The 24,501-nt window shown below is 33.9% G+C and overlaps 1 protein-coding gene across 3 annotated transcripts in view; it reads left to right on the forward strand.

Moving 5' to 3' along the window:
* LOC126853860 (solute carrier organic anion transporter family member 74D) overlaps positions 1 to 22,222 on the forward strand; it is a 78,993-nt gene extending 56,771 nt beyond the window's left edge. For all 3 annotated transcript variants that reach the window (XM_050599952.1, XM_050599950.1, XM_050599951.1), the window contains 11 exons: positions 5,110 to 5,557; positions 5,952 to 6,307; positions 7,977 to 8,197; positions 8,501 to 8,641; positions 10,496 to 10,618; positions 16,135 to 16,299; positions 17,950 to 18,145; positions 19,197 to 19,347; positions 19,939 to 20,182; positions 20,542 to 20,670; positions 20,983 to 22,222. In XM_050599952.1, coding sequence (XP_050455909.1) covers positions 5,234 to 5,557; positions 5,952 to 6,307; positions 7,977 to 8,197; positions 8,501 to 8,641; positions 10,496 to 10,618; positions 16,135 to 16,299; positions 17,950 to 18,145; positions 19,197 to 19,347; positions 19,939 to 20,182; positions 20,542 to 20,670; positions 20,983 to 21,152 — 2,220 coding nt within the window. In that variant the 5' untranslated portion in view covers positions 5,110 to 5,233 and the 3' untranslated portion in view covers positions 21,153 to 22,222. The remainder of the gene's footprint in view (positions 1 to 5,109; positions 5,558 to 5,951; positions 6,308 to 7,976; positions 8,198 to 8,500; positions 8,642 to 10,495; positions 10,619 to 16,134; positions 16,300 to 17,949; positions 18,146 to 19,196; positions 19,348 to 19,938; positions 20,183 to 20,541; positions 20,671 to 20,982) is intronic.
* The last annotated feature ends 2,279 nt before the right edge of the window (positions 22,223 to 24,501 follow it).

A 24,501-nucleotide genomic window follows, 5' to 3' on the forward strand; every position in this document is an offset into this window, starting at 1 on the left:
GTGCAACATAAACAACAAGTTACAGCTATTAACAAAAGAAAAGCGCCATTAAAATTGTCATAAAAATTTTATTTAGAGAAATTTACACAGAGTGTAAAATAAAATTACAAATGAAAAGAGGATATTCAACAGAAATTTGTAGATTAGCAATTAAATTTACTAGTCAAATCATTTATCGAAGACAAACGATCAGAGATTCACAGGAATAATGAGAGCTTTCCAATAAACACAAAGAGAGTAAGAAATGAAATGAAAGTTTAATTGAAGTAATGCATAATCTGAAAAGCTTTGCAACATGGCTCAATGAGAAATTGATTATCATTGGCGCGTTGTAAGTGATAAATTATCAATTGGATTCGACGGATCGATCTCGGTTCCCTTCTCGAATTAAATTGTTTGATAAATTCGATCACTCGATATACTGGCATTACCATACACGGCTCATTTAACCGGTACATGTACGCGAATTGAAAGCGCAATTAACAAATTACGAAATGGATAACGTACGAATGTGAGAACGTTTTAATGGTTTTTCTTTCAATAAACGATTATGGCTGCAGCTGGGAGAACGGTGCCACGTAAGTGCGTGTTAACGATTTAAACGGCAATTTTTGTCTTCGATAGAGAGAATGTCGTGAGTTTATCATTATAGTCATTAATAGCGATTATACTTCTCTTTTCAACTGAGCTATAGTAGTTGAGATTATAAGTGAGATTATTATATATTATTAAATATAAAGATGGAATTTATAAACTTCGATATTGATTTAAATATATTGACCCTCTAATGATAATTTTTTATCACATGATCTGATAATTATGTTTCTAATTATACAACGCCACTGCTTTAACAATAAAAATTAATTAATAGTAAAATTGATAAGCATCGATTAAAATACATTTAATCTGTTAGTATAAAAAAAAAAGTAATAAATGCTTTTTTAAATAATTTTATATTCATGCAATATTAATATCTATGTAAATTAAAATGAAAACTTATTTTCTAGACACAATATCTTATATTTCGAGCGAGCTTTGTAAATTTGGAGTCGGTTCACTTTAATATCGGTCGGAAATATTTGCGATGATCAGTGAACGATCATCAGATACTCGGATCACGTGGCCGATGGCGAGAAGATCTTTTTTGAATCGCTCTGTATGACAACGTGCTACACGCTGGCATTGAGGTGTAACCTAAGCAGAATAGGCTAACCAACTAACCACGAGACCACGTCAGTAGGACAGTGAAAGGCGACCTAGACCAAGTCTCTCTCCAGCCGCGCTCAGCGCAACGTTGGAACTTAACAGAGAGAAAGATATAGGGAGATGCAAAGGGAGAAAAAGAGTGAGTGAGAGAGAGAGAGAGAGAGAGAGAGAGAGAGAGAGAGAGAGAGAGAGAGAGAGAGAGAGAGAGCCAAAGAGACGCACGTGTCCTGCGAGCGTGTGTTTAGCAGCGCGTGTGCGGCGCGTGTCAGCATCCACACGCTGCCGATGCGCTCGCCGATGTGCATACCGCGAGGGAAAAATAGAGTTGCAAGGGGGGAGGTCGCCGTTCGCTCTCGCAGGGATATTTTAAATCGGTCTCGCTGTCGGAAGTAGAGTTTAAAGCGCCGTTAATGTTTTAACGTTAAATTATTTTAACCGCGGGCCTTTCACGACCGAGTCGGAGATCTCTTATGTCCAGCGTTAAATAGCTCGGCGGGCGTTGTCACCGCTCTCGCCATTTATTATATTATCTCGAAATTTTCGCGAAAAAAATGCGTCGTTTCTCAAATGCGTTGCGTGCTGACCAGCTGTAATGTCGCCTGCGAGTTTTTTTTTTTTTATCTTTACCGGCCGCGTGTGGGCTTTCCTGGGAAACGGTTACAAAATATTAGAGTCTCCATTGAAGCCTACGGGCGACATACCAGAGATAATTTATTACCGGAAATTTCTTCCCTGCAGTTGCGTCATCGCACCTGGTTCTACGCCGCACGCAGGAATGGATAGACGAAGTCACGTTTTCATATGAAAGACCCTGCGGTTATGTATATACTATGTATTAATAATGACGGACGCTTTCTGGAGGGCACATTTGCTAGCGTGTATTTGATATTAAGTAGTTATTTGAAAGTAAAAGAGCATTAGGTATGTGTATCATTATGTTTGCGCTCAATTTTATTTGATTCTATTTTTTTTTTGCGCCGCAATACAAAGTATTATGCACAATAAATTTTAATGCGCCCATGTAAGTTCAAAGTACAAAAGTTGTATATATTTTTATTTATATGCTAACTATTTATATTATAATTTATTATAATATATTTATATTATAATTTATTATAATTGGTCTTATTATCGTGTGGACACGCGTATTTGAATCTTTATCTGAAAAAATAGACGAAATATTTGTTAATTCTTAGGAGAATAAAAAGAAGATTGAATAATAATCAGCGCGACTTCCAGAGTTATAAAAATGCTTTTTTTAAGCAATATATAAATATTTGTTTGTTACTTTGCAAATTTATTAATTTTTTTAATTATTTAAACTACGTTAAAAAATTTAGGGCTGTTTTAAGCGACTAGGATTGCTAACACGCACGATTCTCAGCTTGATTTCTGCGACTGATTCATTCGTGATATATTTGTGAGTCGGAGCTGGTTCTGTGCAGAAGATTTTCACTCTGCGGAGACGCGGTGGGGTAAGGGCGGCGACTTGTCCGAAAAGGATTTACGATCGACAAAAACGCGCTCTCGCAGAATTTCGCCATCGCGGCCAACCGACCGTTCGAAGCGACGAGAGAGTCGGTCCTTTCGATTTCGTTCTCGTTGCGAGATTGCAACTTCTTTCTCGATGCCCCCTCGACTCGTGCTGTGGGAAAAGTGGTATACGAAGATAAAAATAACAATTTTCGATGACCTCCTTGGTCGTCGAAAAAAGAAAGTCTGCCTAAGTCTTGGCGTTCCAAGAGAGAAATCAATTCAACGGCAATAATTATAATTCTTATCAAAATGTCAAGATATGATTATGCTAATGATGTGTCAATTGTTATAAATTTTTTCGATAACATAAAGCTTCTTCCAAGATTGATAATTATTTATAATTGCATTCGAATATATGGGGGAGAATAATTAAATTAAATGTAATTGAAGTTTAAAAAAAAATGTGGAAAAAAAAGATTTTCCATTTTGATGTTATTACATAAGATGATAAGATATGCTCGTTGATCAACATGCGGACGCTAGATCTATATCTGTTTTTCAAGACGGCCGCGAACTTCATCCTAATTTTCATGCTCGCACAGTGCATGCTAGTGAATGGCGAATGTTATAGGGTCAATGGCGCGTAGAAACGGCGCCGTAGCACCGTAAACAGATTCGTATTCTTAGACAGGATTTTAGGGGTCAGCCACCATACGTCGTTAAGCCATTAACGATGATATAAAATCCGCTCGCTAACGCACGCGATGATGTTCCGCAATTTCCGCACTGTTTATTCAGCATTGCTGGTTGATCAAACTGCGAGTTTATTATCCGCTTTGGAAGATTCTACGATGGAAAATAGCTATTAATTCCGATTTTAATAATAATGAGCACTCAACCATTAGACTTGTTGTTTTTTTCATTATTGATAACTTAATTAATATGTTATTTTGAATTTAAGATAATATATATGTATAGTATTATTATTTTAAAATTATAAATATAATTATATTTTGAAATTATATTTGTGATGCGATAAAAAATGATCGATAAGCATAATGTTTACCAAAACATGTTTTTATGTTGGAAAGAGTAATCAAAATCATGTTATTTTAATAATATAGGAAAAGTTATCTTGTGTCTATTTATAATATTTTTATTTAATACCGAATTAGAAAATATCATACCTCAAAGTATATATTTTAGTTTTTTGACATAGATAGGAATGATATTTGAAAATTCAAGATTGTGTAAGGTAAAAGTTTAAGATTATATCAAAATTCAGAAATTGGGTAATAAAAATCAAACTACTATTCGATGAAAATTTTATTTTAAACAAATTCAATTTACAAAGATATTTGAAATTATTTTTATAGGAAACATGTTTTTATAGACAAGCTTTTTCATATTTTTAAAAAGATGGGATCAAAAAGATACAATCAAATTTTCTAGCGTCGAGCTTGTAGCGTATTAATTACATTTACACTTATCTCACAAATTGAGGAGTGTTACATATTTTCGAGCGCGTAAATTGGCGTATAACTACGAAGAAATCCCGAAGCGAAAGTGAGAACGCGTCTTCACCGTCTTCGCTGTCATACATATCCAGCTGTAGCGCAACGTTCTAGCGCACAAACTCCTACTCATGCTGCTGTTAGTGAAAACCGCACCGATAGCTCGTAGAATGGAACGCGAGGGAAATGAGGAAAGTCGGGCACCGATGAAAGTGAGAGGATGCCGACTACAGGGTGTCTCGCAGATTATTCCGCAGCCGATCGCGAGAGAAAGGAGTCTATCTCTAAAACCGGGTTAAATCAGCAATAAAGCCTTATTTGTAATTAATTATTTTTGAAAAAAAATATTTTACATAAATTTTTATACAAAATTATTTAAACCTTAACGTTTTTTCACGATTGTTCGTTGATATTTATTTCTGCTCGTTTGTTTGATCTGGATCAGACTTAATGAAGTGACTAATCGAGTTAGGGAAATTGAAAAACAAAAAAGACAATAGACTTGATTTACTCTAACAATAAGTAAAGCTCAAACAATGATAAATAATTTAAAAAAAAAAAATAATTTTGGCAACATCCAGATTGAAAATAATTTATGTAAATTCTATTAAATATATGGATTCTTGCAAAACAGATCGCAAATCAATATAAATATATTCTATATCATAGATTAATAAACGGATTAAATATCGTGAAGAGAAAGTTAATAATATTTAAGATGATTACAAACGCCGAAAATCATTAACGATTTCAACAATTTATTAAATGTCGATATATGTGATTTTGAAAATATTAAGATTATTAAAAGAGAAGGTCACACATTAAATTTTACGAATAAATGCTCCTTTCACAATTTCACAATTGTCTTAATTTATTATATATATAAATATGTCTTTTTTACTTCTGATTACAGATTGATCATTTGAATGCCAGCCTTCTGAGCGGCCAAAAGATTCCGACGAAGTATCTCGGCTAGAGATTAGTGAAGCTGCAAAAAACGCAGAAGGTGACCACCGTATCACGCAAAGAGAAGAATAATGGCGGGCGAGGACACGCAGATATTGTCGAACGGTAACGTGGAGGCCTTGACGATCATTCCGCCGAAAATGGCAAACGGAAACGGGCTGATATGCGGCGGCAAGCAGCACAACAACAACGGCTTGATATCGAACGGGAAGCTGCACGGCGGGATCGGCGCCGCGGAGAACGGCAAGCTGATCGTGCCGGACGAGAGATCGAATAGCCTTCATACGGAGTTCGACGATGCCGACGTTTCCTGCGGATGGGGTCCCTGCAGACCCCACTGGCTGCAATACTTCGCTACGAAGCAAGCTTTCCTGGTGACCTTCTGCCTTACTTGGGTCAGTCTAATAAGCGGTTTTATCATTCTTTATCACATAAAGAGATTCATAAATCAATAAGTTTTATAAATTGTAATGAACAGAAGTGAGTATAATTTTAATAAATAAATTATTAATAATTAATTATATTATATAATAATTAATTATATTATTAAATTAATTATATAATAATTAATTTTAATAAATAAATTAAATAAAAAATAGGTAAGTAATATATGTGAATTTTAAAAGATTATATTTTTTAGAAAGTTAATTACAAATGTTTTTTTTTTTTTGAAAGACAGAAATTAAATATTTTTTAAACTTTTTTGACGATACTCTTGATTACGACGTATCTATCTTGTTGGAATGAATTGACGTAAAAAATATCTTCGTTCTTTTTGTCGATATGCAGGTGCTTCAGGGCATGTACTATACGTACTTCGTCTCCGTCATCACGACAATAGAAAAGCTCTTCCAGATCCAATCGAAAACGACGGGCATCATCATGTCTGCCACGGAGATCGGTCAGATCGGATCGTCCCTTTTACTTACGTATTATGGCGGCCAAGGTCACCGGCCCAAGTGGATAGCCTGGGGCATGATCCTCTTCGCCGTGAGCTCGTTCACCTGTTCGTTGCCTCACTTTATCTATGGCGAACAGCTGATCCTTCAAAACGAGATGCTGCTCAGCGGCCGCGGGTCTAACAATAGTGATCCCATACCGGCGAATCTCTGCAAGTTCCCGGAAAGAAACGGCACATTAGATGGGTGAATACTACGCTGTCATAATTCTTCTTTGGGTTATCTTCCGCTATTCTTAATGACTGACGCCTCCCGGCTAAATTTGACAAAGGATAGTGATTTATTATAATAATGAAGAAAAATGTCTTCATTAGCTTTAACCTTGTGATTAAATAGTAGCTAGCTTAATAGTAGAGAACAGACAGTAGAGAATTAGAATTTATTAGTTGTAATTATTTAAAAATTAAATTTTGTACCATTTTTAGCAAATTTTTTATTAATTAGCGACGTTTAATTCAACAATCGTATCATTAGCTTGATTAATATTATCAGTAGTACTGGTTATTTTCAACCAGTTTATTATTATATAGTAATTTGAAGAATTGGATGAATTTTTTTCTAAAAAAATTATAAATAAAAATAAACGTCTTTCCAATTATATTCAATAACTGAAACGTTTTTCTTTCATTTACGTAATCATTATAACTATATTCTTTGCTTAATAAGCCGTGAAAGAGCTTGTGGTTTTATTTATATTCGTTTATTAGTTAATAGAGAAACGTTTATGACACGATTGAAGAAAATTTACGATCGCCGTCGATTACAATGTGTCCCGTGGAAGAATAAGGCGATGTGCGAACGGTCAGTTGTATTATCATTTTAAGCAGAGGTATAACCATAAACACGCGATATAAGGTGGAATACGCCAAAGTAATAGATACGTAGTTTTGCCTTAAAATCGTATTATACAAAAACCGGTTTGCGTCTCTGCGCGGTAAGAGATGTGCACCAACGGTTTATGACTCGAAGGCAACTAACGAAACGAATCGCGCATTTTATATTACCACAAGGATCTTTTAGATCTTTCAAATGCCGCTGTTGGAAGAATAAGATCGAGAGTATAAAATTAGAACATTTTATTTATCCATTTGCTAATATATACGAGATAATCCTAATCTAAAAAAAAAAAAACAAATTTGTATTGATAAAGGGGATCGATTACATTTTCCTGATATCACGTGATCGTTGTGCATTACGCAGTGCACAGCTGCACTTATCATCACGCAGAGAAAAGTGATCGTATCCGCGCATTTGGGTCGCTCCATGTGGGCGTCAGTTTTCTGATATAGTTCCGGAAACAGTTGATTACATATTTAACATGGAATAGGATATAGTTATCGGTGATAAATTTGGGTAATGATACATAATATAATATATGATATTAATTTATCTAATAGACTTGTATGTATATAAATATAGAGACTTGCGGAAGAAAGAAGGCAGAATTTTTGAGAATACTAAGATCTCGAAAACTCTTATATTATCCTAAAATTATTGGTTTTATAGATATAATAATTATATAAAATTTTATTTTCTAAGTCAGAAATTCTTTTTTTTTAGTTATTAATTTGTAATAGATTTTTCATCTCTCTCTCTTTTTACTCTTTTTCCTGTAAGTAGTTTTAGTTTTTTAAACTTTGACCATAGTATCTACAATATCACTCTAATGCATTTACTTTTTTATTTCTTTATAGCAGAACATACAATAAATATATATTACGAGAAATTGTTTGGAATTAAATAATATTTGCGATAATGTCTATATCATGACATTCTCATCGAAATAAAAAATGTAATTACATGTAATTTATAATCGATTTTATTATATTTTTGTCTGATCGTTTTTTTTTTGAAGGTGGAATATATCGACGCCCGCATCGCAGAGCGATTCGGCGGAATATTGCAAGGGTGATTTTCTCACGGAGCAGAGAATACAGACCAAAATAACCACGATGGTGCTTGGGATATTTTTCGTTTCATTGCTCGGCGTAGGAATGGGCCAAACGGCGGTGTACACTCTCGGTATACCATATATCGACGACAACGTGGCCAGCAGAGAGAGCCCTTTGTATTTCGGTAAATTTTTTCATCAATTCGCAAAAATAACTCTTATCCGTCTATTTTCTTGTATATTTTCCATTATAATAGATCGTATTATAGATATTAATTTTTTTTTTAATAAGAATCAATTTTCTACCTACTTAAGCTGTTCGAATATTTACATCTATTAAATTTTGTTGAAAAAACATTTAATAATTTTTTAATATATAAATTATTATTTTTACATTATATGAAAATTTATTTCTCTCTTTTTCAAAGAGACTACTGTTTATGATGTGGAACATAGATTTGAAAACTCTATTTGTTTATGTGCAATAGCAATCACCATCGGGGTGCGGATTCTCGGTCCTGCATTAGGCTTTATTCTGGGCTCCTTATGCACGATGGTCTATGCGGACTTGACAAGGACTCCACAAATCACGCCGACGGATCCAAGATGGGTCGGTGCTTGGTGGCTTGGTAAGTTTATGAATCGTAATATTTATCGAAAGTGATTAACTTATTCGATATTATTATTTCAAGGAACAATAATGTTCCTTTTCTAAGTTGATTATATTGAAAAGAAAAATACTTTGCAAAAAGTTTTGTTTTAACTTATAGAATCAAATATATAATTGACTTTTCATGATTTTTTAAAGCATTTAACCTTCGACTCCAAGTAGAAAGTTAAAAAAAAAACTCGTAGTGCAAAATTGCTCGGCCTTCATCGTTCAAATTACATAGTTAACATTGCATAAATCTATCTGTGCTTGTTACGTAGCCATGCTTCGTCTCTCGTACTTGTTGTTACATTGAAAAACGTTCGACATAAAAAATAATTTTTTGAATGTGATAGCAAATGCGAATAAGTTAGTCTATCTTAAATGCGATATTATACAACCGCAACAAATGCGATAAAAAAAAAGAATAAAAAAGCCAATTATTCAAACAGCGATTATCCGAATATAATGATTTCCTCTATTTCTACAATAAGTAACTTCTATTTAAATATTTTATATTATCTTATTTATAAATTTTGATTTTATTTATAAATTTTTGTTTATTATCGATGTATCGGTCGATAATACTTATCGCTAAACGCTTTAGATTTGGTTATGTGAAATTAAAATACTTGTTAGTCTTTTGAAAATATTAGTAAAAACAAACAAATTCTCTGATACACAGAAATGGACGCGTAATAAATATTTATATAATTTGTTTGTATGTCATATGAGAAAGTACAAAATATAAACAAGAAACTCTCGTATGTTAGAATAGATAATAAGAAGTCATTTCAAAGTCAGTAGAAGTCTTATAGTAACAAGTATTACAAGTAAATTTAGGGATATGACTGTTCAACGATTTTAAAGAGTGACGAAAAAGAAACAAAATTATTATATGACATAATAAGTGTAAATTAGTGTACAAAATTTCTCGTATTATAAAAAAATCAAGAACAATCATTAGAGATATAATTGATAAATATGTGAAAAAGAGAAAATTGATTCCTATACACGAAAAATTAATAAAGATCCTACGATTTCAATTACTTGAAAAGTGAAGCGAAATAATGATTACAAGATAAATGCGAATAAAATTGCAGTTCTCGAAAGAAAGAGCTATTAATTAAGTAGATGTCGAAACGCATGCGATACAAGGTATAAAAAAATCAAAGATATTACTATTGAAAAGTAAAACTACTAAAGTAATAAAAGAGTAAAAAAATGAGCGAAAGGTATTATTCGAAACCTAAGATTCTATGTAAAATGTCTTTGACAAGATTTGACATTATTAATATGTATTGCTCTGATAAGTCAATGTACGAAATTTCTCGTGCAACAAAAGCACCAATAGTAGAAATTAAAATTGTTATTTCTAAATTTGAAAGACTGCTAACAAGAATACGACAAAACGCAGTGCCTACACGCTCACTTAGTAAAAATGAGTTACGAATAATTATTGAAAAAATGCTATTGCAGAATACGCAAGCGATAAACATGATTGTAATATCACAAATGGAGAGAAGAATGACAGAAGAAATAGCAAAATTGAATGAAGTGCAAATTGAAAGCATATGGAAGTTTATGAATGATGCAGACGAGATGAAGGAATTGCGAGAGCTTTATAAAATGTAAGTTACGTAAGGTGTATTAAAACAATATACAAACAATATATATATATATATATATATATATATATATATATATATATATATATATTGTTGTCCAGTTTATTCGAATAATCGCTGTTTCACTATAATTTGCGAATTGCGTTCGCGAGACGATGTTACTTACTTTTTGAGAATACCGTTTTTTCAAACGCGTTTTGTTTCAGGACTGGTCCTGATCTCAGCAATGCTAATGTTCGTCAGCATAGGGATGTTTGCCTTCCCGACACGCTTGCCGAAGAGCAGAACACCCCCTCGACGAGCGGATGCCAAGAAGCCCAGTCTTCGAGGTAAGTCCTGATTTATCTTTCGGGGATTGCTCCGATCGCTCTCGGTCCGACTAGTCGGACCGTTTCGGCCGCGTGGATTAGCTTAATCTGTTTTTATGACTCGCCGTAAGCTGCTTTGTGGCAGGTTTTATCCCTCTCTCCTTCATTGTCTTTCTATCTTTCTCTCTATTGCGTGATTGCACGAAACGTAAAAGAGGATAATCGGCGCAATCGTGTCGCAGTTCGGCTGTTATATGTGATTATTTTTGGCAGTAAATATATCGTCATTGTTTTTTCTCCTTTTGCGGCAATTTGTGATTCGTGATTGTGATATCTCGATATTTGATGGTAATTTGTATCCGCGAACATTTATGGCATATCGTTATTTATAATAATATTGCATCATCACGTGAAAAATAGAATAAATTACATAGAAGTAGAGTAGAAGATTATTAAGTAAGAAAAATAATAAAAAGAAGTAATAATAATATCCATATCGTTGCGATTAAAGTTTTAAAAATACTTTGAAAACGAAAAATTCTATTTTTTTTTAATTCATATAAATATCATTTTTAAATATTTAATTTTATTAAGACAGATAATTACGTTCGTGTTGAAAAAAGCTCGAAGTTTTTTTAATGATGGCCTGATAGATAGATGTACATACATTTTTATAGAAGGAAATGATTATGTATATGCGTGTAAATTACGTATTGAAATAATTATTTGGGAGAAAACGCGGAGCACGATTGCCGTTAACATCATCTTTGAGCAAGTATTTTTGCTGAAATGTTTGCACCGAAAGGTGAAATTCTGCACATTTGCCACTTGCCATAGCATCGAAGGTTAACGAGAATGTAAATAAAGTCGGAGATAATGTGCTCTTCGTAAGTTAATCAGGAACTCACGACAATTTTGCCTATAATCTGTCCTCTTGTGCGCATCAAGACAACGATACATGTCTCTTTTTTTATGTACTCGTTGATTCACTTTCTTTTAATCCATTGATTTAATTATGTAAATTTAACTATTTTTAAATTTTATTTTTCACTTTTTTATTTTATTTTATTTTTTTTTATTTTTTACTTAGAGGATGGAAATAAAAATATATAAAGATTATTTTTTTGCAGAAATTAAATTTTTTCAACAAACAAACTTTTTTTGTTTTAATCATTACTATAGTCTGTAAACTTTATAACATGACTTTTTTATTTTAATCACGAGAGATATCTTTGTCTTTATCGCACAATGCTTATGTTGTGAATAGAAAATGATATCAGTCAAATGACTGCGTAAAATCTTTGATTAAATTATTCAAGAGATAGAGCACAAATACATACGTTCGATCTATAAGAAATCACATGTTTAAATCGTCTTGTTCGTTAATTCGCGCAACAGGATGAATCATTGTGCCATATTCGCAGCTGCATCGATATTTCGCGCAAGACTTTATTCATCACTGTCGCATAATGCGATTTCGGTCGGCTATATCGGTATGCGCATAAAAAAGAAGAAATAAACCGAACAGAGATGATCTCTCAAGCGTGAGTCGTCCGGCGGGGTCCAAGGTCAATAGTGAATTTAGGTGGCGAGCGGAGGATGTCCGACGTCGCCTTCGCCTATACATACAATACCAGCGCGTTCAACCGGGAAAGTACAGCCGAGATTTACAGCTTTCGACACACCTGTAGAAAAAAAATGTTAGACGCGCGATTAACCTCTCCTCTCTATGATGGAGAATCATCTCCTCGAGCGAAAATCTTGCAAATTCGGCGACCGTGAATAATCGACCGCGTCCCTGATTAGATTTTTGCACGCGTGTTCCTTTTCTTTTATTTATTTTGCTATCGCAGTTTTTAGCGCTAAACATGCGCTGCCAGAAATGGCTCTTTGAAGACGATTCATGCTTCGTTTGCTCGATCCAATCACCTTGACCTGTTTAGCCTCTGATTTCTCCTAAACCGCTCAAGGTATGTTAACAGGAGTTTTATTCTTGAGTGTAATTTAAAGCTATTTATCTTTACTTAAATACGTAATTTAAGCTTAATATAATTTAAAAAATGTAATATTCAAAATCGAATAATTTTTGAAAGGAATCTCTTAAAGATACTTTTTTTTTATTTGTAGAATTGATCAAATATTTTAAAAATTCCATGCAACTTTTTACATATAACACATATATGTAAAAAATGGAAAGGAAAGAGAAAAGGAGCAGGCACATAAAATGAAATGATTATATTTAATTTATTATGTAATAATTTATTACTGTATCCATTAAATATACATTGTTTTCTATCTACTAACTTATTATATAATAAAGGAACAAACGCGTAATATATATTGAAAGAAATATAATATATGCCAAAAACAAAATTCACTTTCTCCATCGAGATTTTTGAAATTCCTCATTAATTACACAAATTACTGTGCAATCATTTCGGCAACAACTTGTAACTTCTTCCGAAAGTCCTGAAATCATCGGATGCTCCTTTAACGGACCCTCGGCGCGGGGTTGGCGCGTTCACCCGTGTGCGTTACACGCGCGTATGCGTCGCTTTCTCTACGTGTGTGCGTTAATAATAATGACTGACCGACTCGTGCACCGAGGTGGGGCAAGTTCACGGTCACGCGTCGTGCATAGAGGCAGCGGTGGACACGTACGTGCGTACATTTTGCGCGTGTACGCGCGCACTAACGTGCGTGTGTCTCTCACTCTGCTTCTTTTTTGTATTTTTTTTTAAGTTCTGTCTCTCTCACCCTCTTTCCCACCCCATCTCTCTCTCTCTCTCTTCCTCTTTCTCGACGTCGTTTATATATGTGTTTTCTACGAGCCGTATTATTTACATATCGTCGCACTTAATTTAGCGATTCGCCTACGCAAAAGTCTTTTTTAATGCGTCTAACTTTTTAATCCGCATCTAGTGTTTTATTTATTATCGGGCGCATTATTATACCTTGTTTTAAGCGAGTTTTTAAATTATGACAAATATTTGAATGTCACGTTTTAGACATAGTTTATTTTCGCAAATCCGGATACACAGTTTTACACACACATATATATATATATATATATATATATATATATATATATATATAATTTTTAAATAAATCACGCAATGGTAAATTATAGTTGTCACAGTTGCATATGCGATAAATATAAAATATATCTCGAATTTACAACGATTTTTAAGTTTGGCACATTCTGTCTTGTGGTATCCTAATTTCGCTGATTGGACGTGTACGAGAGTAGGCGAATTTAATTGCTGTCCAACTATTATACAATCATTAAGTTTGCTGAACACAATGACAACATAAATAACACATATATGTCTACATATAAGTGTCTGCATATTAATCATGTCAATTTACTTGTATATTTTTGGCACGTTAATTAATTATTAATGTTACAAGAAAATTTGCAAAATTGATAGACCGTACCGTATGTCCGAAATAAACGAATGTATATTACAATGATCGACACAACATACGCATTCAGAGCTTTAAAGGGCATTCTGTACGATAATACTCGGAGCTCAATGTTAGTCACGTTTGTCTACTCATGGTCTGTGGGACGTCCCTATGCGGGGTTGCCACGATTTCTAGCTGGGTTCTCTTGGATGCCTAGAAGACTCCTAGGCAGTCCTAGGCATGTAGCTTCGTTTGCACGCACAAGGTTACGCATATACTGTACACTCGCTATAGTATCATGCGAAAAAGATGCTCGACTGGTCTGAGTAGATAAATTAACATAGCGCGTTCAAAAGAAAGAAAAATCGAAGATATATTTATTTAGTTTCTCTTTCAACTAAATAAATTATAAAGTAGATGAACTTCTTGATCTTTTTTTCCAATTTGAATAAATTTCATTTGAAAATTTTTCAAGATTTTAGATTAAAAAGACGCAGTTAGCCGAGTAGATACATTAAAATAATCCGAACAGAAAAACAACCGTGAAAGGGAAAATATTTATTTAATTTTTTTTTTTATGAATGAGAAAATTATAAAAATGATTTCAGTTTTAATTAATTGGAGTAAATTAATCTTCATTGATTTGATTTTCGATTTCAATAAATCTGGTTTGGATTTGACGAATAAAAATGCATGATTGTATGGAATTTTTGATGAATCATTTTTTTTTTTTTATTTGAAGCATCAAAATAATTTTTTTTATAATTTCGATAATATTGACTATTAAAATTAAATAAATCTCAAGTTAATTTCAAAGCGCCATTTCTATCTATACATTTACATAATAACAGATATTTAAAAGGATACGAGTTTCTTATTTTAAGCTCTACTATTTACTTACTATTTATCCGGTTCATTGAAAGCGAAGAGAGACAGACGTGAATGTTCTCTCGTTCTATTGGTTCGCAAATCGACATGAGGAAGAGGGCAATCGTTGATGAGTCCTGATAATAATTTCGAACGTTTTCTTAATCTAGCCTTCTTAGTCGAGCCTAGACTATCGGCGAACTGTAGCGGGTTTCCGAGCAGGTCTACATATACGTTTCAATGGGTCAATACGTTCGGTCGGCCGAGCCGTATATCTTCGTCTGGCAGGGGCGCATATAAAAGTCTATGCGTCTGCGACGCATCGATCTCCACCGATACGTACGTCAGGCGAAACTGCCAGTAAAACGTTCTCATTGTCCTCATCGAAATCGTATTAATAATCATTTATCGGCGCGGAATCATTTGCCAAAGACGCTTTATAACGCAGAATCACGTGCGGTACAAGTTTCCTCCCTCTTACCTTCTCTCGGCGCGACTTTTTTCTCTTTTAGTCTCGCTTTCACCTTGCCCACCGTCGAGTTCTCTCGGGTACTCGAGGAAAGATAATACGAGAGGAGAGAGAAAAGATCGCCGAGGCTAATTAGCTGGTCCCTCGTAATCGAGCTCGTAAATATACAGAGAATTGCGGTGAAGACTCTGTCAGATTCGTAAGGAATAAGTATATGACTTGAGTAGAGACAGAGAGATCAGGCGGGACCGAGACTAATAAGAGATAACCATGGCCACGTGTGTGTATCTCGCTCGTCGTGATGCATTCGCAGAGCCGGATTGCGACTAGGATATCGCTAATGTAAGCTGCGCGTAACCTTCGCCCATGAAACATGTAATATCTTGAGTCGATGACCCGTATACCTGTCGCACGTATGATGATACGAGACTCATTTGCTTAGATAAGATGATTACAATTAAATAGGAGGCATATATGGTTAGCAAGATACTTGACATCAAAACTTCAAAAAAAGAAATATTTTTGTTTACCAAATAAAAATGCCGAATAATTTGTTATTCTTAGGCTGTGCTTTATATTTATCTTTCAGCAATTTTCCAATAAAGAAAATAAAAGAATTTATTTTGTAATTGATGATAAATATTCCTTCGTTGCTCAACGATAATTGCCACTTGTCATCATGACAAATATATTGAGTACGCGACAAATGATGTAAATTGACCGGATAATTATATTAATTCTTACGTTTACGCGCGTGCTTGGTGCTGTAACACTTTGGCTGTCGCTGTTGCAGATTTTCCGAGCGCAGTGAAACGACTTCTGAAGAACGACATACTGATGTATAGAACAGCGAGTAGCGTGCTGCACATCTTGCCGATCGCCGGTCTTTACACCTTTCTACCGAAGTACCTCGAGAGCCAATTTCGTTTGCCAGCTCATCATGCGAACATGATCTCAGGTAATTATCGTGAATGAGCATGCAAGCGGGGGCCCGTGGATCTCGAACGTATACTCAATTATATAGTTCAACAAGAAGGAATTTGAGAAAAAAATAATTTTTTCTTACAGTTTTTTTCATGCTCAATACAAATTTAATCTTAGAAATGATTTATTTGAAAAATAAAATAAATTTGATTAAACAGTTAAAAAATATTTATACATTAGATAGTCCGCATGATTCTTATTAGCTTAATTTACAAATTTTCCAAATTTTTAGTTAGTGCAATATTTAGTTATGAACATTTTATTAATTTTAATATTTGTAACAAGTTCCATTTAAGAAGTGAATATTTTAATTTTCAATATATTTAATTTTGATTATACGTTAAAATAATTTCTTTACACAATTTTAAATAAAATTTCTCAAAAATGTGACGGAGCGTTTTCGAAAGTCAGAATGTATTTTAAATAATTTTCTTTTTTTTTAATTTAAGAAAAGAATTATTTTTTGTTGAATTGGGTTATTACTAATGATATGTATTGTGAAGGACATGAATCGGAATAACAACACAAAAAAATTTGTGGAAGCTCGTCTAGGCAACGTCGCAAGATTTTGTCGCCGGATGTCCGTCGCGATTACGATGTAAAGTGGATAATTTGACGTAAATGACAGAACGGGCGTGTTATTTCATTCATCGAAAAGAATTATTCTCTTACTTTGTCTGTTGTGCGCAGAGACTTGCGACGCAAAATTTGCAGGACAATTATACTGAGCTACTTTCTTTATTTTTAATTTAAATTATATTAACATTTTATACAACTCAAGACATAAATATATATAATAATTTTTAATGTTCCTTATTTATAATTAATAAGTAATTCATGACATGCGGAAGTTATAATATTGCGAGTAATTCGATATAATCTGTAGAATGAACTCGCGTATCCCAGTATTAATTGTATGATGTCTTATTCTACGTGTGTGAGTGTGTGTGTGCGCGCACGCGCTAATTTATGATGATTGTTCATCGAGAATTGGCGCCGGTCGTAGAAACAAGGCTGCGCTCCGCTTCTCTATTCTACTCCTTGTCATTCTGCACCCAAGTATTAATCTATGGCCGTATTATTCGAGGAATAATTTGGTAGAAGCCGCCGTATTGTTGCGCGAGACTATTGATTTCGAATTATTTTATAGCAGTCCGATGAAGTTATGTAAAGCCAATGAAAGTATAAGTAGATCGTCTTGATCTTTTCGAACATTTTACGATCAACTCTTAGCATTATATTCAGTTTTATTTTTGTTATTTTTATATTCACATTTTTATTTTTATATTTCTTTTATTGTATTTAATAATTTGTGAATATTAAAGATAAAAACTATATATTTTTATTGTGTACATTTAAAATATTAGACAAAATTAAATAAAATTGGACAGTATAATTTTTGAAATTTTAATAATAATAATAATTATTATTATAACTAGAATTTCAGAATTTTTTCTTATTTTTTATTTTTAATAAATATTCTTTACTTTACACTTTTAATATTTAATAAACAAATTGTCATGGTCATCCTTGGATTCCCATGACTAGACTGTGACGCAAAGCTTGAATTACCAGGTGAATGGCTTTCGACGATCGTATAATGATTTTGTGATTTTTTGCACAGGTGTTGGCGGCATCCTAGTTATGGGATTGGGTATTATAATTAGTGGCGTATTTATCTTGAGAGCGAAGCCCAACGCGAGGTTCGTCGCAGCCTGGATCGCCTTCACTGCGGTCGTTTACGCGATCGGCATGGGCGTATTGATGTTCATTGGTTGTCCGATGGATGATTTCGCAGGGCTCGTATCACATCCTAATGGGTAAAAAAAATCTTATCGTAACTAACAAAATTTAAGTGTTGATGAATTTGCTCCCGCAATTATGCTTGATGCGAATCTTTTCGAGAAGAAAATATTCATCCTAAATTATGAATAAGTTGAAAAAGTTTTACCGGGACAAATAGCAATTATTATATAACAAAATTTTTTATTTTTGTGTAAATTATAGTGTTCATTCGTATTATTAAGGTAGGATGTCTGAAATAATATTAGCGTTCGCAAGATCATCCACGTTTTGAAGTTAAATGACATAAACCTTTATTACATTTCGACGTAATATCGTTAACAATCATAAAAATAAAATTATATTAATTATTTATTGTTAACAATATTTTCGAAAGAGTCCAATTTAATTGTTTGTAACATTGTTATAAAACTTTCGCGGTTGCTTGTTGCTTTTGTCTGTATGCAAAACGACAGAGCTGGCGAGTGTCGGTCGTGTTTAACGAAAAACAACGCGTTTGAATGCGCGTCCTATTAAAATGCGCATTGTAAACATATATGTATCGGAAACGCGTGAGAATTTTTCGCTCTCCCCTGTCTTATTTACAAGTCAACAATATTTTCCGGTTCTTCCAGATACATACATTTTCAGCTCTCCTGAATCGGCATCTTCTTTAGTCGCTTTCCGCAAAGAAATCCTCCATTACAATTTTATTCAGTATATAATATTACATAAACCGTTATGTCACGCTATCATTTATTAAACATGAACAAAAAATTTAATATATTGTTCCTTAAGGGCTAGATTTAAATGATTCTAATAGTTTCATTTTTATGTACCAATTATTCAATACTATAAAGATATACGTATTCATCATACACACAATTTCTTATATATTTATATATTATATTATATAAAAATTAGAAAATTGCTTTGGGAAAAAGAATTTAATAATATGCTCGATTTATAAACCGCGATAATTATTCTTTTTCGTACATCTTCGTAGAATGACTTGTGTTAAGTAAGCGGTTAAGTTTAGTGAGTTTAAAGCTTACGTTAATTTAAAAAGCGAAATTGACGTTTTCGCAGACTTTCCAGCTTCGAGCCCACCTGCGAGGCTACCTGCGGCTGCGACCGAAATAAGTTCAGTCCAATCTGTGGCGCGGATGGCAGAACGTATTTCTCCGCGTGTCACGCAGGCTGCTCGAATTATACGGTCGCCGACGGCAAAGTGGCATCGGTAAGTGCTAAGCTCAGTAGAACCAACACTCAGGACATGCTCTGTGATGACACGTTCGTTCGAACGAAATTACGTGGGATACGCGATGATAATTGAAACGGTCATCAGCTTGGAAACACCGTAAAAACTGAAATTGCTGCCGAGTCATTTCAGAAAAGAATACAGAATTCTGGAGTTTTTTTTTTTGCTGTTGAATAAAACAAAATATTTAGATAGTAATATATTATTATATATTGTGTCTATTAAATTTAATATTAGTATTATGTATTATTATTGTGTTAAGTGATTAATTTTTGGTTACGCATCTCACTTGACACTCTTTTTTTTTATTTTTAAATGTCAAAATATTGTGGTTGAATTTCTGAGTACAGATACGAGCAACTTACTTTTAAGGCAAAACATAATTTAGCAATTATAACAATATTTCAGTAAAGAAAAAAGACACTGACTTGCATGTAAAATAATTTTTGAAAACTTGGAATAAGAAATGGTCAATAAATGAGCAAACGAACAAATATCGCGAAATATCAAAAAAAAAAAAATTATATCTTTTGTTCCTTCACTGACAATATTACATTTGATATTTCACAGTTTTATAACTGTCAATGCATCGGTCAGAACGTCACGATACCCGAAGCAGTGATCAGCACGGCGACGATGGGTTACTGCGAACTCGAGTGTAGCAACTTTTGGGTTTACATGATCCTATTTTCGGTCTTCGTTTTTATCCATTCGACTAGCGAGGTAGGCTCTATGCTGCTCATTCTACGATGCGTGGATCCCAGGGACAAGGCCATGGCTCTCGGGCTGATACAATTCGCCATCGGTTTGTTCGGTAATTACTTGATATATTATTTTCAAGGTTGAGATAGATAATGCGGCGTATCTTTACACAGGAACTTGTTTAATCCAAATAAAACGAGAAAGTGAACGCTTAAAGTTTGACAAAAACTTCTCGGTATTGAAAAGAGTCTTAGAAATTTATATATCTGAACTTTTTTTTTTTAATGTAAAATAAAGTAGTTGTAAATTGATTAGGATTAAAAAAAAATAATAATTTAATGTGAAAGAGAGATAGATATAATAAAAAAAATTAAAAAGAAAAACCTTTGGTTTGTTTATGTTGAAAAAATGTTCTAGAATCGCCTTTTTTAACAACACAGTATGCTTAATATATTCATTCCTTTACTTCAGGTAATGTCCCATGTCCTATCGTTTATGGTGCTGTGGTGGATTCCGCTTGTCTCGTATGGGAATACGCTTGCGGTGAGCGAGGCGCCTGCTGGCTTTACGATTCGAATGTATTTAGAATGTTCTATCATGGTAAGCATATCTTAAAAAAGAGAGAAGTCTCTAAAAGAATTCTCCATTTGCTAAAATATAGAGATTTCAAAATAAGAGATTTCTCGATAATTACATCGATTCAATGAAATGCAATTCTTCAGAAAGTCAAATTTCAATTAATATACGCAATAATATATTTTTCAATCTCTTACATGACTTGAAAAGATAAAAATAAACAAATTAAACAGAGATTTAGGAGAGGAAGTATGTACATTTATAAGACATAAACGCGCTATATAAGATTGCGTACAAGCATGGAGTTTGCGTAATAACGCGAATATCTCTCGGCAGGTACAACGGGCGGTATCCTCGTGTGTGCCTTCGTGGTGGATATAGTCGTCTGGTACAAGGCCGGGAGCATCAGCTTCGTGGAGGAACAGGAGGGCGAGGAAGGCACCGCGGAGGAAATGGCGACGTTAAAATCGCAGGACGCTCAGACGGTCGAGAATGACTATTTGTGAAGGTTTCGCATTACTCTTTGCGGTGAACGGGTCGTGGCCGATGCGTCGTCGTCATCGTCATCTAAGGACTCAGTGCAGTGTCGTAGGATACATGGGGGCCGTCCTCGTTCTTCGCGAAAGGTGTACCGGTATAGATCGCCCGGTGTGTTTCCGGGAATGCGGCGAAGGATCGACTTGACATTTACAAGTCAAGACGGATCTTCTCTCGAATGAGTTCGTATCGACGGAAGTCTAGTCTCTTTTCTCTCCTCGACGGTAGAGGAGACGTCCCTCTCAGGACAATCAACAACTGATCGTGACGCGAATTATTTTCGAGTGTCCGCGCGCGCGAAAATCATGAGAAGACTGGCTGAAGTAGATGAATGACTTGAACGATTCGGTTATTCGCGAGAGAATCGTGATCGTTGAATGAGGAAGAAACGGATTTGATTGTGAAGTTGCAAGAATAGATTCGGAAGATTATGACTCGATATGACGACAAGCAGGAAGATCGCATGGTTCTTTCGCAGAGATCTATCGCGAGATATTCTTCTACGTGCATAGAAAAACATCTCTCGAATTAACTCGGCAGACTATCATCAGACTCGGACACGCTGAGGAAAATCAGTAAGAAAGAAGAAACGATAAAAGTAATCGTGCGCGAACAAGAGCGATGTGTGATATAGGTCTCGGAAAAAGGAGTTATGTAGTAAGGTTTCTCTCTCAGGGAGGCTGTCAGTAAGTACACACGCAATATAAAAAAAGTAATACTTCCGTGCCTACGAAACGACGGTGCTTGCGGCGAGCACGCAGGATCCGCCTCAACGGAGGATCCGGAGAATCGAATCGAATCAAACCACACGGGCGGCCTCGCGGATGAACACGATTCGCGACAGTGAGGGATTGCATCGTACGTTGCGCACCGGTGTTGATTAGTATACGATGCATTTTCATTGCTGCACGTTATCTAACATTTACCGCGATGCGAAAGGAAACGCGGGACATTCCGTGTCCTAATATAAAAGAAATTTTTTTTTTAATTTGATAAATAGAATTTTATTACAGAAGGCTCGAATAAGAAAGCAGAAGAACCTTTTGCTATTTCAAAATTGCAACAGCAATAATAAAAAAGGTTTTATTGTGTGTATATGTGTATATACATCACACACTTCTATTATAAATTTTTTTAATAATTTTGATTATTATAAAATATTAATTAAAATTTTCTACAAAAAATATAAAATTTTAAATATTGGGACATATAAATTTTCAAATATTAATATATCTATATATACACATAATACATATATGTACATTTATAAATACAAAAAAGGGTTGCTAGCAATTGTAAAGCATTGTTGCACCAATTGTTGGATTTCACTGCCCTGGAATCCAACAGATGTAACTACAGACGAGCTGTTCCGTGTTTTCCTTTCAAAGGTAGCACATTGTTCGATCATTTGTTCACACGGTGCGCATTACATTAGTTGCAATCGTTTCCAAAAACATGTAAGGAGAAAGAAAGGCAAAGAAAAAATGCCCATCATTCTTTTCAGTTGTTATATGATAGGAAACGCCTTTCTTCTCGCGGATAATGCGCGCATAAGAAGCAGGCGTAAAAAAAAAGTACGTATGTAATTATGTGCGTATAAAAGAAAGATGCTTGCGTATATAGGTGCGTATAATGTACTGTTTAAATTCGTCGATTCTGATAAATATCAGTCCTTGACCGTTCACGAACGAACATCTGCGCTTCGGCTATAATATGCCCGTGTGCATTTCTGTTTTAATCCTTGCGTGTCTTCTCGCTGTGTCGATGTTCGGAAAGATCATCGCGATGACCGATGTGTGTCAGGTTTTCACACAGATGGAAATTATCCGCGAAGAGCATTACACAAAAGAAGCGCCGCGAACGATATAGATCTAAACTGCAACGAGCAAGTAAAACTAAAAACGAAAAGAAAGAGTCTAAAAAAGAAATATAATTGTACATTATAAATTTGTTCTTCATTCGAGAACCAGAGATTTGAAGAAAATATAGTTTGTACTATTTTACTTTACTGTTACGATAAGTTGAATAATCGTGATAGTAACTAATAATTATTGTGGAAATATCTCAAATGAGAGAGAGAGATAGATAGATAGATAGATAGATAGCTTTTTCTGCTACACGATATCGTGTATATTGCATTTATAAATACAATATACATTTGTATCATGTATTTATAAATTTGTGTATTTATAAATTATGTAATTTTGCCTTTTTTAAAGGCGTCTTTTAGATCTATATTACTAGCCGCGCTTTGAATATAAACATTATACTTATCTAATGATGATCAATGGGGATTAAAAAAGCTATAAATTATAAATTAAAGAGTGCGTGTATGTATATATGTGCGTGTATGTGCGTACATAAGTGTATGTATCAACTATTAAAAAATCAGAAATGTAAGAATAATACGTAAAGTAATACGCGTTAATACAATATGTCAAGGATTAATGCAGCAAAGACTACCTCCCATCTCGTTATTGTTAAAACAAGTGTATTATTGTTACTTTGGTTTGAGACCTTTGCAAGATAATGAAAGAGTAATTGTTAAGCTCGATTATTGTTTTAACAATGATGCGCGATGTACGAACAAGATTTTAATATGCTCTATGAAAAATTAGCGATATATTTTTATGTACGAAAGAGCTCGCATTCTTAACACAAAGTTTAACGCGTAGACGTTCGTGTTGAGCGGCTTGAGACATTTTCTTGTGGTTGGTTCTCGATTTGCGCCATAAACGTATTCCTCAACGCGTCATCAACGAAATTTTACGGTTAAAAATAATTTTATCATTTAACAATTTATTTCCAGTCTTACACAATTTAAACTTACTCTTTTTATTTTTTTTTTTATATAATAATTAAGATAAATATTAATTACGTTAAAAATTGTGACTATTGGCTCTTAATTTTATGTGTAAATTTATGTGTACATATTTTTTTAAATGAAAAATATTATAGTGTTATATAAAGTAAATTAAAAATAATACAAATTCAATTAGAATAAGATTTTAATGATCACAAAGATCATTTACACATTTTATAGATTTTAATTGTATCTATTCTTTTTAATTACATGCGATTTTAAATTTGTCGAATTATTTTTGAGAATGGATTTAATAACGCAAATCGAGATGTATGTACATATATATCTATATGTTTATTTTGCTCCGATTTTAAGTGTTGATATTCAAGTACACACGCACACAAACACCGTCGTTATATTCGAAACTCCTCTCGGATCTCGGGTGACTCTTTAGGTCACACACTACCCCGTCCGTGTGTTTTATTATCGCATAAAGTATTACAATAGTAAACATA

This window comes from Cataglyphis hispanica, chromosome 13 (genome assembly GCF_021464435.1).
Source record: "Cataglyphis hispanica isolate Lineage 1 chromosome 13, ULB_Chis1_1.0, whole genome shotgun sequence".
In the NCBI taxonomy this organism is placed as follows: domain Eukaryota; kingdom Metazoa; phylum Arthropoda; class Insecta; order Hymenoptera; family Formicidae; genus Cataglyphis; species Cataglyphis hispanica.